Below are 16,538 nucleotides of genomic sequence, written 5' to 3'. Positions count from 1 at the left end.
CAAAAAATAAATAAATAAAGTTTAGCGTTATTTGTTAATGACTTGTTCTTGCATTATTTATATTTCACGTGCTAGTAGGCCTATTCAAATGTATAATTGTATGTTCAAGCTTTGCTTTATTCTGCTTTCCTTAGCCTAATTATGGTATTTTCCCTTATATTATTAACAATTTGTTAATAAATGTAAGTTGCAGCCATTTTCGATTAACAGAATCAGTGCGGTAAAAACACATTGCTGATTATCTTGTCTTTTTTATATCATTTCTTTTAAATCAAGGTCTACAATGGTTCAAAAATAACACAAGGCCCGTCATTGACGTGCATTTTGCTCAAAACTGGCTTTATTTTTTGCAATTCGTCGTTGCGCATCTTAAAAATGACTAGCATTAGTTTCAACCAATGAGAGCGACGTTTTTTGTCTCCATGTGGCTTTTGACCAATGACCGTGGAGCGTGTTCTACAGTCAAGCTAGGTTGAGCTAGCAGAGTCTATAAATACTGGTAGACTACATTGTCCAGGAATGTGCAGCAGAACTCAGAAGCCATTTTGGGATGATGTCCCTGTTGAGAAAGACTATGAAGATGCTGAAATCAACGAACATGGTTACATTTCTGTCTGTGCCTCCCTCCGTCTCCTCTATTTCACCATGGCAGCTGTCAACCGACGGGACATTAGCAAAGCGGGGTGTCAAGCTGTGCTCACAGCGTTAAAACGATATGAAAGAGGAGAGTGTCTGTTTACTGTCTCTGTCGAGACATGTAACACCGTGAGTCTTTTCCAGTCTGAAATCTTCCAGCATCTCTCACAAACCAACGTCTCCTTGAGTTAATTCACTTGTACCGGGGAGAAGGGAGGCAGATCGGTTCTCCAATGGCTTCTGTGAGCCTGGTTTCCAGTCCCCCAGCCCCTGTTCTTGACAAAAACATGACAGACTCTGAGCTTGCAGGGGAAGAAAGGTCGAGTAACATTCTTGTGCAATTCTTAATACGCTCATCGTGAGTTTCAGTGCTGTGCTCCTACATGCTTGTGTATGTTTTTGATCATTTTTTTTTCTTTCTTAAAATCATGAAATGCAGACATTTCCCCTCTAAAACCGTCTTTTGCATGCCTCTTTAGCGCATACGGATGATGCTGTTTAGACAGTCTAGATTTCACAGCACCATCGATGGCACTCATTCATTCCCATTTCCATGCAAAAAACGGCGGAGCCCATCGTCCCGTCGCTGTGGAACCGCAGTCATAGCTTTGTTATTGCCATCTTCAGGTCTCCATGCAAAATAACTGGGCTGGATGCCACGCCCATTCTCCTGCTGCGCGCCATCTAGCGGGCACTGGCAATACTGCACTAGCAGATGGTTTTCTCTTCTGCACTTTTGATTTGGAAGTTTTATTACTTTAAGAAACGTTTATTTGACCAAATTAACAGGAGGATTTGATATGTATGGGCATGTGGCTGAATGAGGGTTTGAATCACTACTTTAAATACTTTAAATGTGTATAATATTAATCAATTGATATCTAAGCCATATGTTTTGTTTTTAATTTTTATATTATAGATAATTATTCATTTAGTTAATAAAAATAAAAACTTCTGCAAATAATAATAGTTTTAATAGTATATATTCTGTTGAAAAAATATAAAAATACAGTTTTACACAAAATTCAGTAAAACTTTGCACAAATTTGAGGTTGAGGTCAATATTAATGCACGATGTTTTGAACCGTTATGCTTATTATAATGCTGCCTGATGGTAATTACTTTATATAGAGTGTAAGGTTTCTGATACAAGTGCCAAAATCATTTAAAATCTGCATTTTTTAAAGATTGTTTTAAATTGTAATTGTTGTTGTTTTTTATTATTATTCAGGAAAGGTGTGCATGTTTATTATCAAATCATCAACACAGATACTTTTGTCATTAAAGTACTACGACGTGGTAACACTGTCAAAATAATGAATCCATCTGCCTATTAGAAGATCAACATTTGATTCAAATCAATATTTTGATTTTATTATTTGGGTGTGAAAAAAATAATAGCTAACAAATAATATAAGTTGATCAATCAATTAATAGCTGGCATTTAAAGAGTTCCTTTAAAGGAAAATAGATTTCATGAAATATTGACTTTCTTTGTAAAGACTAATTTAATTTTAACCCAGACCTAAGAATGTAAAGTATTTTACTTTAGGTTAAAAAAATGATAGTAAATGATGCAAAAAAGAAAGCAAATACTTTTTTCGTAATAGTTTGTGCTTCTCTTTCAGGGAGGATGGTGAACTGGAGGATGGAGAAATAGATGATGAGGGGATCGGAATAGATGAGGAGAACAAGGAGACCACAGAGGTGAAAGAGGAAAAAGAAAAGGAAAAAGAGCGAGAGCGGGGTAAAGAGAAAGAAAAGCTGCACAGACACTCCAGGAAACGATATAAGAAGACCAAAGAAAAGAAAAGGTCAAAGAAGAGGAGACACGACCGACCGAGAGTAAGAGAAGGATGCTTTACATTCCAGCAGAATCTCGGCCTGTCGCTCTGATGATTAACGCTTTGATTACGTGCTTCTTTTCTCCTCAGCATCATTCTCCCTCCAGCAGCTCCAGCTCTGACAGCTACGACTCTGATTACGACAGACCAGAACGACACAAGAACAGGAAGAGCAAAGGTTCAAGTCACGACGCGGATGGCCCGTCTTCTCAGGTGCGTCCAGCTGCAGAAAGCAGATTTGGATTCGGGTCTCGGAGGGTTTTGACTTCTGTCTTTTTGATCGACAGCATATGAAGGGAAGCCACGGCAACTTTAAGAAGTTTTCACCACAGAAAAGTAGCGACTTTGACAAATACAGCGACTACAGCGAGGACAAGTACGACTATGATGAGGAAGAGGACGATTACGACGATGATGGATCCGAGTATCAGCAGTCAAAAGACTCGTCGGGTCAGGGGAGGGGGCGCCACGTTAAGGAGCAGATGAGCAGGGGGAGCATGAGAGGAATGAAGCAGCAGCAGTGTATGAAGGGTTTTTAAATGAGATTTCGGCTCTTAGATGCAAACAAATTTTTTTTGATTCATTCTGACTTTTTGTCTGAATTTTAAATATTTCTATTTCTGCTGTATTTCCAGTCGGACAGAGAGGAAGGGGAAGAGGGAGCGGACCAGGAAGAGGACGAGGAATGATCAACAAGAACAAAAAACTTAAAGGGAAGCCTTGGGGGGGGCGAGGACGAGGTCGAGGATGCGACCAAGGAATGGAAGACATGGGAACTGTAAGTAGAACCTCATAGCAACATCAAATTGAAGTCCTTTGCAAATGTTCCTTCATTCAGTAAACATTTCCACATGTTTGTTTGCGTTAGGATGGAAAGAACTCATCAGGCTTTCACAAGAAACGACCGATCATGAGCAAGGAGTTCATCAATCAGCACACAGTCGAGCACAACGGTAGATACATCTGCAAATACTTCCTGGAGGGGCGCTGCATCAAGGTACGGTCAAAGCTCTGGACCAGGTTTTGTGTTTGGATCAGTTTGCAGAGATTTTCTGTCTTCACGCAGGGCGAGCAATGCAAGTTTGAGCATGAGCTCGTGGTTCCCGATAAGAAGAAGGAACTTTGCAAATTTTACCTTCAAGGATACTGCAGCAAAGGCGATAACTGCATTTACATGCATAATATCCTTAAATAAAGGGTCGGATGGAGTTTGTGCGATTGGTTTTAAATAAGTTATTCTTGTTGTAAGTCCTTAACTCACGTCTGCACATGAATACCCCTGCAAGTTCTTTCACACTGGAGCCAAGTGCTATCAGGGGGACAACTGCAAATTCTCCCATGATGCTTTGACGGATGTCACTAAAGAGCTGCTGGATAAGGTAAAGCAAAGACAGTTATTTTGTTTTCTGCTTTTGAGTTTAACATTCTTGTGATTTTTCCGTCAGATCATTAGTGCAGAAGAAGAGAACGCCCGTGAGGACGAGTTGGAGCTGGAGGACCTAAGAAAGCAGGGTATTGCTCCTCTTCCCAAGCCTCCCCCTGGGGTGGGTTTGTTGCCCACGCCAGGTCAGAGCAGTCCTTCAGACGGAGCTTCTGGAGCCGGGAAGAAGATCCCGTCACTCTTTGAAATCAAGGTCCAGCCCACTGTAGACTTGGCTCACAAAATTGCTTTGAGGTATGTGAAATTACAGTATACTAAATTGAAGCCATGAGAAGTGTTGTAAAGCCTGCAGCCACTCCCTGCCCCCGCTCCAGCTGCCCCACCCACCTGATACATGCCATATAACAATTCAATGGAAAAAAAACCCACATAAAATGGCAGCTCTTCTGTTGTTTGACCTCCATAGCAAGTATTTTATTTTTTGATCGCTTGGGTATAATGAAATGGAATTTTAAAATAATCGTCAAAAGTAGATTTTCTGGGCGATGGAAGTTTTTTGTTAACCACACCCACATTCCTAATATGATCATATTGGATGTCATATCGTTTAGCTCAGCTTGAGCCAGAGATTTGTGTGTTAATTGTTCATGATATTAGGATAAAAAACATGCCAGCTCGCCTCCCTAATGCCGTTCAACATTTACAACTTCTAATCCCAACATTTTTTGCTTCCAAGTGAAGCTCGAGGAATTAGGAGGAGATCAATTAAAATCACTAAGAGGAGTTTAAACTTTTTGCTAGTGCTTAAGCACTTTTTTTTTAGGAAAGATGGCGGCCAAAGATGAGGCTTAACATGGCTGTGTGTGTGAACATTTTAGAAGAAACCCTCAAACAAAAATTTTCTTTTCTTTTCCCCTCACCAGGTACTAGGTGTGTGCATATTTTAGTGAGTTTTTGAGTGTGTGACAGGGGTGTAACTTTCATTAAAACGTGCAGTAAGAAAGAATAATTGCAAAAACAATCTGGTTCTTGTACTCCAGGACTGCTGCGGGACAGAATAAAAACTTTAACGGAGTAAATTTTCTAAAATCTCACCTAGAATTTTGTTTTTTCCCTCCTAAGTGGATCCAACCACCAGGGAGATGGCACCACTCAGTTCAGTGGTGGTTCAGAAGACACAGAGGCTGTATCTTCAGTGCCTGCAGGTCCTCCTGCATCACCAGGTCTCATGGGTCATCCCACGGGACCATCTGTGCCGCAGAGCCCCTCCGGTCAACATCCTCCACACGGATTTCCAATGCCAGTCCACTCTGGACCCCCTCCATCGTTTCATGGGTCTAACATCGCCCCGCAGATGCAGAATCCTCTCTTCCCCCCTGCACCAGATCAGCTGCTTCCTTTTCCTCCTTTGAGTCAGAACCCGGTCGACCTCCTCAGCAGCTTCCTGCAAAACCAGGCTGTCAGTCAACAAGGAGGTCAGTGCTGCTCTAATGTGATTTAGTTCCTCTAAATCATTGGCCTCAGAACACTGAGCTGTGGACTGGTGTCAAGTGGTCCAGAAAAAAAAAGAAACACTTCTTCTGTTTTATTCATTATCTGATTCTGAAAGAAGTTTTAATTTAAAAAACTACTGGATTCTCTCCACCACATCCGACTCATTTTCATTCATGTTTAAAAAAATCCGTCCACTACTTTCTTAAAGCGGTTACCCCCAAGCTAAGTTAAGAAAAAATAAACATATTTGGAAATGTTCTTTTGGCAGAAAAAAATCCAGTCTGGAAACAAACTGAGAAGAACCTTGACTTTAAAATAAAGTTGTTCCCACACACCATAATAATAATAATAATAATGCATAATATTCAGCAAGCGGCTGGCTAATATTTTGAGGATGCTGCTCATAAAGCTGTTCAAATGGTAGATTCACATTTATTATTATAGTTAGAAAACCTGTTTGTGGGTTTTTTTGTATTTATCCATTGCATCTTAACAGACGCATGAGGCTGAAGTTGGTATCTTATTTATTTATTTTTTGACAGTAATGGGTTATGGGAAAATATTTACTTATTTTAATGTTTCCTACACTAAATCTAGTGTAAAATAAAGTTTGAAGCAGCTGCAGATGTTTTACAAAGATAAACTTTACCTTTTAAAGTTAAGGGAAACTAGGCTAAAAAAAATCTGCCTTGTACAGGCCCGTCCATGAACATTTTTTGCAACATTATTCCGATCTATTGCCTGATAAAGACTGGAAGCCAATGTATGTGTTTTTTGTGTCCTTCATGCAGCAGATCCCAGTTTGGCCTTCATACAGCAGTTGGGTGCCGAGACACAGTTGCAGGCGTTACCAGCAGCAGTGCAGAAAGCCATCTTTTTGCATCTGACACAGCAGCAACAAGAGGGGGAGACCCAGCGAGCAGACAGCCAGGATGGAGATAACGAAAGCAGAGGTGAGTCTGTCCCTATTGATGCACATATACCATGAGGTCTGCAACCAGAGGCTGCTGAGCCACATGTTATCCCTCTATCGTAACTCTCTGGTTGAAGAAATGTAAAATATTTTTAACTTTAAAACGTAACATTTTTTTGGATTACATGGCGCATCAAGTGAAACTAAACAGTCAGATGAGTCAAATTTGATTCCACTCATTCACAAAACACTGAAACACAACAGTTGTGAGACTCCTTCAAGTTGTACTAAAACATTTAGACAGATTTTTTAGCTCTGTGTTACCACAGAATGTCGGTTGGAGGTAAGTAAGCACAACAAGAATTCATACTTTAGGCACACCTGATTATAAATCCAGATTTAAAAAAAAATTAAGGATTTTTTGTGCGATTTATGGCCCAAAAATGACAGTAAGGGTCACTTAATTTACTCTGATTTAATTTGATTAATTTATGAATTTTTGGCTGAGATGCACCACAAACATTAAACTAAACTGTTTATATATATATATATATCACTGCTGACTTGACACTACCTTCTACTACATTTTCTCCAATGAGATGATCTTGTGTTGTACAGGATGTCTTTTATTTTTAAAGGAAGTCAAAAGTTATAAACTATTTCTTATTTACACAAAAGGCATTTGCCCTTTCTATTCAAGTTTGTTTATGCCCAAAAAAACAATAGTTAATTTATATTTAGCATAAAAGTAACAATAACATAAATACAAATCAGTATCTTATTTTCCTAAAGGAAGAAGTAAGACTGTGGTTGTTGTCAGTGAGAAATCGGGTGGCTCTTTAAGTGCTGAAGGTTGCAGACCCCTGAGTTATACTGTAGTAGTCAAAACTAATGTAAATAACCTGCAAATATATATTTTTTTCAGCTGAAACTACAAACTGGTATTCAAGTGATGATGAAGATGGGACCTCGGGGGTTTCCTCCATCCTAAAATCTCTCAAAAAGCAGAGTGAGATGCCCCAGTCTCAGTCCAACCCTCTTCAGGTCGGCTCGGTGTCTCAAGCGTTGGGCAACCCTCGGCTTGTTAAGGACAGGGCTCCACCTAGCGACCCGCGTGTGAAGTCCGACCTCAGACAGCGACTCCCAGAATGCAGGAAGGAGGTGGAGGGAGCTGCAGACACACGGCTGTGCAGAGACCCCAGGAAGGTGAGGGCAATGGAGAGCAGCTCCTACCGCCTGCAGAACCAGCCCGCTCCACAAAAAACTCTGGCAGGGGAGGAGGATGACGATGGGGAGAGGAAACTCAGGGATCGAGCTGTTCTCATCCCTCTGGATGTGGGCCCTTGCGTGGTTCTGCAGGACCCTCGTTGCCAGCTGAAGCAGTTTAGCCACATTCGAGTGGACATCCTACTCCAGAAGCCTGCGTTCGCCCAAACGGTGGTGTGGGCCCCCGAGGACCTCATCCCCTCCCTCGTTCCGAAACAGGAGCACTCCATCAACCTGCCCCTTCCACCCCTGATCGCTGATGCTCAGATGAACAGAACCAGCCTTCCCACCCATCCCCCGGTTTCCAGCCCGCCTCCGTCTGACCCCAGACTGGCAGCTACTCGCTTGAAGGAGCGTTTGGGTCGACTCCCCGCCGGATCCTCCACAGAAAGACCAGCAGACCCACGGCAGCAGAAGTCTTTGGATCCCAGACTCAAGCGGACAGGAAGTGTGGACTCCAAGCTGCTGGGGCAGAAAGAGTCCTCCTCTGGGGGAGGGCTTGTGGACCCCCGCCTGCAGAAGGGCAGCCTCAGCTCCCCCCCTCAGACCGCCCAAGCCAAGTCTGAGCCCGAGAAACTGCCACCTTACGCTCCTCGACTGGCATCGTCGGGTGGTGGCTTGGAGAGCCCCACGACGATCCTGGGGGGCATCAGCCTGTACGACCCCCGTTCTCAAAGCAAGCATGCTCAGAAGGAGGCGCCAGAGCCCCCCAAAAAGACGGGGATTTTGAAACAGCCTGCCAAGAAAGAGAACCCGCCATCCCTCTCACCAACTCAGAGGAGCGGCTCGGTTGAGGAGGTGAAAACCGCAGACGTCGCCTCACATCACACCCCTCCCAGGTCCCCCACGCTGCCCCCCACCTCACCCGTCAAGCCGCCCGCTGTTCATAACCTCCCCATCTCTGCGCTGGCTGGACTGATCCGACCTCAGTATTCTGACCCCCGGCAGGCGAAGCAGGGAGGACAGGGTTCGACTGGAGCACAAGAGGAAGCAGAAGACAAGAAGAAGCAGGAGGAAGAGCAGAAGGAGGAGGAGGAGGAGGAGGAGGAGGAGGAGATCATAAAGGAAGAGCCAAAGCAGAAAGACCAGGAGGAAGAGGAGGACGGGGACGACAGGACACTTAAGGATGTGTTCAAAACTTTTGATCCCACCGCATCCCCCTTCTGTCAGTAAATAAATAAGCTACAAAATATCTGTAAATAGTTTAAAAAATGAATATTAATCTTTATCTTATCCTAAATTTATTTATTTGATTGTTGAAATTACTCAAACAACCCCCTAAAAGTGTGCTTTAGGAGTTTAAGGTCATTTCTTGTTGTTTTGTTTAAAAAAAAAGCATAAATATGGCATTATTTTATCATTTGCGTGCATATATTACAACATGTAAAAAACAGAGTAATGTAATCTTCATCCTCAATATCAGATTTTGATATTCACTTATTTTACATTTGAAATATTACCTTATTTATCCTCATTTTCCTTTTATAGTAGGAGAAACACAAAAACTTGCTTGTAACTTTTCGTTTAATGCTCACATTTTTTTATAGCTTTTAAACTTTCCAGCTGAGCTAGTTTGTAAAAATCTCTACCACATAGATACGTTTTTGTCATCTTTAAATGAGGTTGTTTTTGGAGGAGGCTCTTTTAGCCACAGACGGTGAATCTTGCAGCATTTTGCTGCTGAGAGCAACTTTGCCTGTAAAATAAGTGACTTGTTTGACTGAAAATAAGCTATTTACTTTTTTTATTGCTTTCATATGTCACATGTAAATGTTGATTTTTGTATCCTGTGTACAGCGTGTTGTAGTGAGGGTTTTAACGTGTTTGGTGATGCTTTATTTCACGCCATCATTGTGGTTCAAAGCAGACTTTTTATTGGAAATACAATTTAAACCATTTCTTTTCACAATCATACAGCAGCTCTTTTTAGTGTACACGTACAATAAAATCTATTAATGACAATTATGTTAATTCTTTGTAAAGGCAACATGACATTGAAAGTCTCTTTAAATGTTCAGTAAAGGAGCCAGGCTGGGCGCACTGGGGCGCGGCGTCGTCTTCCTTAAGCCCAAATCGTCTGTTTCCTGATTGGAGGTCAGCTGAGCTCGATGGATCTCTAAGTTTCTCTTCCACTGGAAGCACAACGCCGTGGCCTCGGCCTCATCAGAGTTTGGTTCTGGTTGCTTTAAACCCTGGAAAGTGAAACTCCATCAGATTTTAGGGGAAACATCATGCAGTAAATAAAAAAAATGTTTGTCTTTATGTGTCCCTTAAAGACAGAAAGGTTAAGGACTGAAGATTTTGACCAAAATTCTATTTATGATTAAAATAAATGTATAATTAACACAAAAGTAATGTAAAACATTAAAATATTTTGTTTACTTACTTAGAGACAAAACAATTAATCAACATAACTGTTTTCAGGGTAAAATGTTAAAATTCTTCGTAAGTATTGTTAGTTAGATCATATTTTTGGATGAAAATGGAATTAAAATAAATTAATCTTTATTTATATAGCTTTATCTCATACCCAGTAACACAAAGTGCTCCAGAATAAGTAATATAAAACAAAAAAATAATAATAAACATAAAACAACATCCCCTTCTCACCTCCCACTCCTTTAAGGACATAAATAAACATTGGGGAACGTTTATGTTATTTAATTAGTATAATCTATTGTATACCATATTAATTGAAATATGCATGTGATATTTACGGTGATGCTGGCTGTTTCTGCTGCATGCACTCCTCGCAGGATTGTCTGCAGAAGGTTTTGAGCATTTTTCACCAGAATCTCATCAGATGATCTGCACCCAGGTGTTACTGCATTGACACTGTAGAAATACATTTTATAATTATTTTATTATTGATCCAAGACTTATTTATTTTTTCAAAGTCACCTGACCTGGAGATGATGCTGAGCTGATTGGTGATCGTGAGAATCTGCTCAATGATGAGGGACAGTTCGACTGTACACTGTTTATCCAGGCTGTGGTTGGCAATCACTCGGAAAAACTGAGTGACTGACTGGGAGTTTAATATGACGTCTTTGGCTGCAGCAACAAAAGCTTCTTTGTTCTGAAAAAAAACTGTTTTTAGGACAGCACATCCATGGGAATGCTCAACAGTGACATCTAGTGGCTGTACCAGTATAGGGCCTCTCTTCTTCAGGTACTGCGTCATGTGACAAATGGTGTCAGCCATCTTTCTTGTCACCTGAACAATTCTGTTGTCCTTTGGGTCCCAACTTGTGCTCTTTTGCTTCAGAAAAAATGAAGTGTGGGTCAAACTGGAGGCTACCCTAAATGCTGCAGAGTCGGCACCCTGCAGAAGGAAAGAGAGAGCACAGTTTAAGGTAACTGGAAGGGACAGGAGCCTTTTAATTTGTAGGATACCTACATCTTTTTTGTAACATTCATTCACTTCTGCTGTATCTGTCATTTCTTGAACTTGTTTCTGTGTTTTGTCGTGAACTTCCACCTCCTTGATTGTATTTGGTATCACAGCCAGAGCGTCGCTGACGTCCTCAGGTGTTCTTCCTTGTAGACCAGCCTGAATGTACTCTTTAGCCTCCTGGTGAATCCCATCTTGTTTCTGGATCTCCTCCATCACATAGTGAGCCTTTGAAGACCAACACCGTATCTGCACATCCAAACTGAGCGTGTCACAAATGTAACGAGTCTCCATCATCAGTCTGGCCCGGCCTACTATGTCTGAGATCTGGAAGGACAGGTGATCACTGATGGACCTCAGGTTGGAGCGGGCACGTGGGTCTCGGATGTAGTTCAGACAGTCATCTAATTTTTTAGTTGCTGACATTACATTTCCAGCAAGTGCCTGAGCCGCGCTTTCAAATCTCTTCTGTGTGTCATCTGCGTCGGTCTGTCGCAGACTTTTGGCTGCAACGTAAGCAATGCTAACTGTGTTTTGAAAAGCAGTTTCGTAGTCTCCGTTTTCTTTGCTTAACTGAACGGAAAGAGCTCGGATTTTAACAAGGAGGCGTCTGTGAAAGAAAATTGATTTTGCAAGTTGTGTAACACCTGGCATCACGTCCAGTTCTTCTGCAGCTTTGAGATAATCTTCGGTGAGTGCTTTGAGCTCATTCTGATACTTTGTCAACTGCTTGGACTTGTAGGGACTTTTGCAGTTTATGCTGGTGAGCCTCGCTGCCTCTTGGATTCGGAGCGGGTTTTCAGATATAGCTGAGAGCTGTTTCTGAGGACTCGGCTGGGTCACTGCGGTTAATGTCCCTAAAATCTTATCCAGAGAGTTCACAACAATCTGAACCGAGATGGCCCAGAGGATACAAAATCCCCCAAATTGATCCTCCTGAGTCTCCAGAGATGCGGAAAACTCAACTAGATGCCGTGTGTTGGTCTGTGCTCTACTCAGTTTGCTTTGTAAAATGCTGAATGTTTCCTGACAGTCAGTTTGCAGATTTATGTCAGAAGAAATCAAAACCTGGACGACCTCTGCACATAAAGCCATTACTTCATTTAGCCTTTGCCTAACACCGGCTGGCCCTCGGAGCTCTGCATAAACAGCATGGTACCATGCCCCTCCCACAGGTATGAGAACTTTCCGGATGTTGTTAATGAGGTCAGAAAACTGTGTGCAGTGTTTGTAGATGCCCTCTGTGCTCTTTGCGGAACTCATCGCGGTCTCCTGAGCCGTCTGGACAAGCAGAGGTGTCAGTGACACCAACTCTGATCGAAAGCTTTCCAGCGTCTGACAATCAACTGAGTCAACGATGGCCGAGGCTTCCTTTGCAGCTTGGACATAGCAGTTGGACAGCTCAAGAAGTCGAGTGCAGGTCTGGTTGAGCACAGACACGTCTTTCCCTTTAGTCACGGTCACCACTTCAAATAGAAGGGGTAAGAGGTCAAAACCAAGGGGCTTGCGGATTAGTTTGGGCTCATCTGGGACAGCTGCCATCTTTAAATCACTGCTGTCATGTTTATGGGCTAGTTCTGCTTCTATGGGTTCCATATTTTTGATGTCCTCCTCGTGTTTGGTGTGAGAATCTTTTTCTTTCACCTCAACTACAGGCTGGCTCTCAAACTCACACTCTGGGTTTATTTCACAGGTGTCCTGGACAGGTAAAGACGACTGGGAGATGTCAGGCTCACGTGCCGCCTCTCTCAGCGGGCTCAACAGATGCGGGTGCTGGTTGCCGTCCAGTCCCTCTCTGAGCACCTTAAATTGCTGAATGACTGTAGAAACATTCTTTGTAAAAGAGGAGCATCTCTCCACGTTTAAGGTGGAACCAACCAGCATGTCTCTGATGGACTCCATCACTTTGGTTTGAGAGTCCCGAACCTGCTTGAGCAGGACCAGCAGACCGTTCCTGTAGATGGGGTTATCGCTTCGGTCCAAATGTCTCTTCACTGACGGAATCACCAGCTTCATGTGGCAGACCAGGTGTTTGGCGTATTTGTCAAAGAGTTTATAGCTCTGTTCTCTGTATGCTGTGTCACATCCATGACGGTCATTGACCATCTCGCTGATGGCAAGACTAGTGAACTCCTTTACATCCACAACATCACTGAGACATTCTTGCAGTTCACTAGCCTCCTCCTCCCATTTCTTGCATGCATCATGGAGCTTTTGGACAGTTTGTATTGATTCATCGTCCAACTCTAGAGACAAAGACGCGATTAGGGCTCTCAGTCTTGTAAAAGACACTCTTGAGTTTTCCACACTCTCTAAACTCTTTACATCTACAGCGATGGCTGAAACAAAGTTTAATACTAGGATTATTCTGTCAGTAACTGTTATGAAATCCTCAACAAAAGGCTGAATACAAGTCAAATCTAAATTTAAACCAGAATCTGAAGCCAACATCTGGCTGGTCGCTTCTGACAGCTCATCCACGACTGACGATGCCACTAAGAATGTGTCCAAGACTTGATAAAGAACCGCGGTCATCAAGGTTGAATCGAGCATTTGTATTTGTTGGACCATCAAACCGCAGATCTGTTCAAATCCCTCCTCAGGATCCTCACAGGAAGTTGATATCCGTTTTATGTCAGACCAGAACTGCAGAATGTGACGGCAGTGGTTCACCAGTCTGTGATGAGACTCTCTTTGAGAAGCGTTAGCGACAGCCATGCAGTGGAACACGACATCTCGAACCATGCTGTCCAAGCCGCTGTCGTGAATGGAAGAGGTGGAGGGGTTCGTCAGGAGTTGCAAAAGACTGTCACGTCTATCAGTAAAAAACCCAGAGGGTCCCACATGTCTGTTGTTTTTGTCACTTCTAAGAGTTACAACAATGTCGCTGATGGTGCTGTTCACCTTATCCAGAATGTATCTCTTGGATGCCTTGGCCTCCTCACTTGTAGGGTGCTTTATGGTGGTGTACAAAGCTGTGTGTAGCATGGAGATGCACCTCCTCAACATCTCCAAAGAGTCGAGAAGCTGATTAGTCTGTCTGGGATCCTGTAAGGATTTTGCTCTATCTATAGTAAGTCTATTGAGGAGAATCAGAGCTTCAGAAAACGTCTGGAACGACTCATAAAGAGACTTAATGTCTGGAGAAAAACCAAGCTCTGAGAGACGGTCCAAAACCTGATCAGCAACAGCTATTATCCTCCTTACAGCAGCATCGTCCTCCACCAGCAGAACCTACAAGCAAATGAGGTTGGATGGAAATGTTCCAAGAACAGAAACACAAGCATTAGAAATCCTCACTGCCTTAGGGAATTCCTTCTATTTTTGTCATTTGGCTGAATATTTGACTTTTTAGTGACAACTCTGAACTATTACAGAGATCATGTTAAAAAGCAGTTTAGATCAGTGGTCCCTAACCTGTGGGTCACAGACCGGTGGACAGTTGGTCACAGAGACAAAAAAAATAAAATAAAAATACAACCTATATTGTTTCAGTTTCATTTTTAACCTGATTTCGAAAGAAGTTTTATTTTAAAAATGAAAAAACAAAAACAAATATACGTGGAAAGTTTCTTACGCCAGGAAAAAATCCAGAGAGGAAATAGAGGAAGAGCCTCCAATATCAAAATCTTGGAGTCTTTACTCCAAATATGGATTTATTACAACAGTTTATCCCACATAACATAAATAATAATGCATAATATTCAGCAACCTGCTGTCTAATGTTATGAGGATGTTGCCAATAAAGTTGCTCAACTAAATTTGCATTTATTTATTAGATTAAAAAAATATCAGTTTGATGGTCTTTTTCTTTTTGTATTTCTCTGTTGCACCTAAGGAAAATCTGTATCACATTTTAAAGGCTCCTACATGAAATCTAGTGTACAAAAAAAGTTTAAATAAGTGGCCGATATCTGACAGATGGGGAAGATAAACTTCACTCTCAAAGTTTAAGGGAAACTGGAGACAAAAAAAAAAATCAGAATCAGATGCCCATTTCATCCTTAGTTAGGCCGGTCTGTGAATAGAATGTCTGACATTAAACTGGTCTGTGACCACTGGTTTAGAGAACCATCTACTTCATTTTAGACATTTTAAGTTTTAAAGTAAAGCATGAAATATATTTCTGCTTTAGTATAGTATCAACATAGTAAATATTTTTCTAAAATAATTTAGGCAAAATATGATGGATGTTTTGGCCCAATCAGCCAGTAATGGTGTTTTGTTCCTGGATTTTGATCAAACTTCCTACCAAACAATTCTAGAACAAATATTTTTGCGGAACTGTACTTTAACCACTCCCAGGAAGACGTTCTGTGTGGCAGCGATGAGCTCCTCTCTGTGCTCGGTCAAACTCGGCTGGATGTGGAGTTTCTGAGCTGCCAACAGCACATGCTGCCCTGACACGGTGACCGACTCCAGCAGGGAGGACATCTCCACGTGCAAAACATCGTCCTCTGTCTCTTGAATTTGCCTGAAGAGAGTCGGTTGAGTTTGTTTGGATTTACAAAAGCAGATTTTGGTAAACAAAGCCACGTACCTGGAGGCCACTGCTGCCATGTTCTCAGTGGCCTTGGCCACAGCGTGAGCTGCTGCCTCCAGCCGGGTGAACTGCTCTGGTTCTTGTTCACTGTCGCTCAGCAGCACCAGGAGACAAAGGTGACTGGAGATTGGTGCAAGCACCTTCTCCACCGCCGCAGTTTTGACAAAACTTTGATCCAGACATGAAGACATAATTGTAGAAGTTCCTCATTTGCAGTTGAAAACCTCCCAGTGTGACTGAAGTAGCTGTACTGCATTTATTATTCATCATGCTACACAAAGTGCTATATTACAGTTTCCCATAGCAACTGTTGTCACAACATTAATAAAATATGACAACATTTTCAAACATTATTGATTAAAATGGCATTTCGTTTAACACTAGATGAATTAGTGAGTGAAAGAAGCTGCTGTGAACTTTTGTGAAATCAATATTTTTCCCAAACGTGAATGACCACCAAAGTGTTTTAAAACTCCAGATGATCAAAGCCCCAAAACATTCAGAGGTATTTAGGGATGCCACATTTCTTGGTTTAAAACCAAACTACACACACTGCTACATTTGCATTTGTTTAAGTTAAAAAAGGTGTTGTACTAAATTTTAATATACTTACACCAAGCTTAGTATATGGAGCTAATTGAAGAGTTTTTCATTATTCTTTGCTTAATATCCAATATATTTTTTTTTAATTTTTCGTTTTTTTGGAGTTCAAAAATCAAACATGAAACGAAACAAAACCTTGACAAAAAATTCAAGGTTTAAAGTAAATGGTGGAGAAAGTGAATCATTGTATGCCTAATATTAGCACATCTGTCGCAAAGTTAAAATGTAACTTTGTGCCTGAAAACAAACTATGGTATTTTTTTTGTAGAAACAATGTCAAATTTGAATTTGTGCCTGAGAAAACTGTTTAGATAAAATTCCCAAAAAACATTTAACTTTATGCAACTTCCTATGTTTATTTGACTAAACTTAAATGATAATTGCTATAAAAAAAAAATAACATGTAAGCTTAAAGAAAATGTTTCCTGTTGACATTTTGTTCTATTTGTTCACATGTTATTAGA

At 41.5% G+C, this 16,538-nt stretch overlaps 2 protein-coding genes across 4 annotated transcripts; one reads left to right on the top strand and one right to left on the bottom strand.

Annotated features, from left to right (window-relative positions):
* The first annotated feature begins 504 nt into the window (after window positions 1-504).
* Window positions 505-9,496, top strand: LOC112161887 (zinc finger CCCH domain-containing protein 6). 2 transcript variants are annotated; one of them, XM_024297398.2, is made up of 12 exons: window positions 505-955; window positions 2,265-2,481; window positions 2,571-2,693; window positions 2,768-3,002; window positions 3,116-3,258; window positions 3,349-3,477; window positions 3,547-3,661; window positions 3,750-3,859; window positions 3,926-4,155; window positions 4,984-5,336; window positions 6,147-6,308; window positions 7,194-9,496. In XM_024297398.2, the coding sequence occupies exons 1-12, from the start codon at window positions 870-872 to the stop codon at window positions 8,705-8,707; spliced, it is 3,417 nt and encodes a 1,138-aa protein (XP_024153166.1). In that variant the 5' UTR covers window positions 505-869; the 3' UTR covers window positions 8,708-9,496. The 2 variants fall into 2 exon arrangements, with proteins under 2 accessions (XP_024153166.1, XP_024153165.1); XM_024297397.2 differs by having other exon boundaries at window positions 505-994.
* Window positions 9,386-16,455, bottom strand: LOC112161886. 2 transcript variants are annotated; one of them, XM_024297395.2, is made up of 7 exons: window positions 15,469-16,455; window positions 15,219-15,402; window positions 10,935-14,162; window positions 10,683-10,859; window positions 10,441-10,613; window positions 10,252-10,369; window positions 9,386-9,726 (listed from the first exon to the last, which is right to left on the bottom strand). In XM_024297395.2, the coding sequence occupies exons 1-7, from the start codon at window positions 15,660-15,662 to the stop codon at window positions 9,541-9,543; spliced, it is 4,260 nt and encodes a 1,419-aa protein (XP_024153163.1). In that variant the 5' UTR covers window positions 15,663-16,455; the 3' UTR covers window positions 9,386-9,540. The 2 variants fall into 2 exon arrangements, with proteins under 2 accessions (XP_024153163.1, XP_036071450.1); XM_036215557.1 differs by having other exon boundaries at window positions 15,219-16,455.
* Between the last annotated feature and the right edge of the window lie 83 nt (window positions 16,456-16,538).

Source organism: Oryzias melastigma, linkage group LG15, assembly GCF_002922805.2.
Source record: "Oryzias melastigma strain HK-1 linkage group LG15, ASM292280v2, whole genome shotgun sequence".
Taxonomy (NCBI): domain Eukaryota; kingdom Metazoa; phylum Chordata; class Actinopteri; order Beloniformes; family Adrianichthyidae; genus Oryzias; species Oryzias melastigma.
Note: the sequence above shows the minus strand (reverse complement) of the source record. Positions and strands in the feature narration are given on the sequence as shown.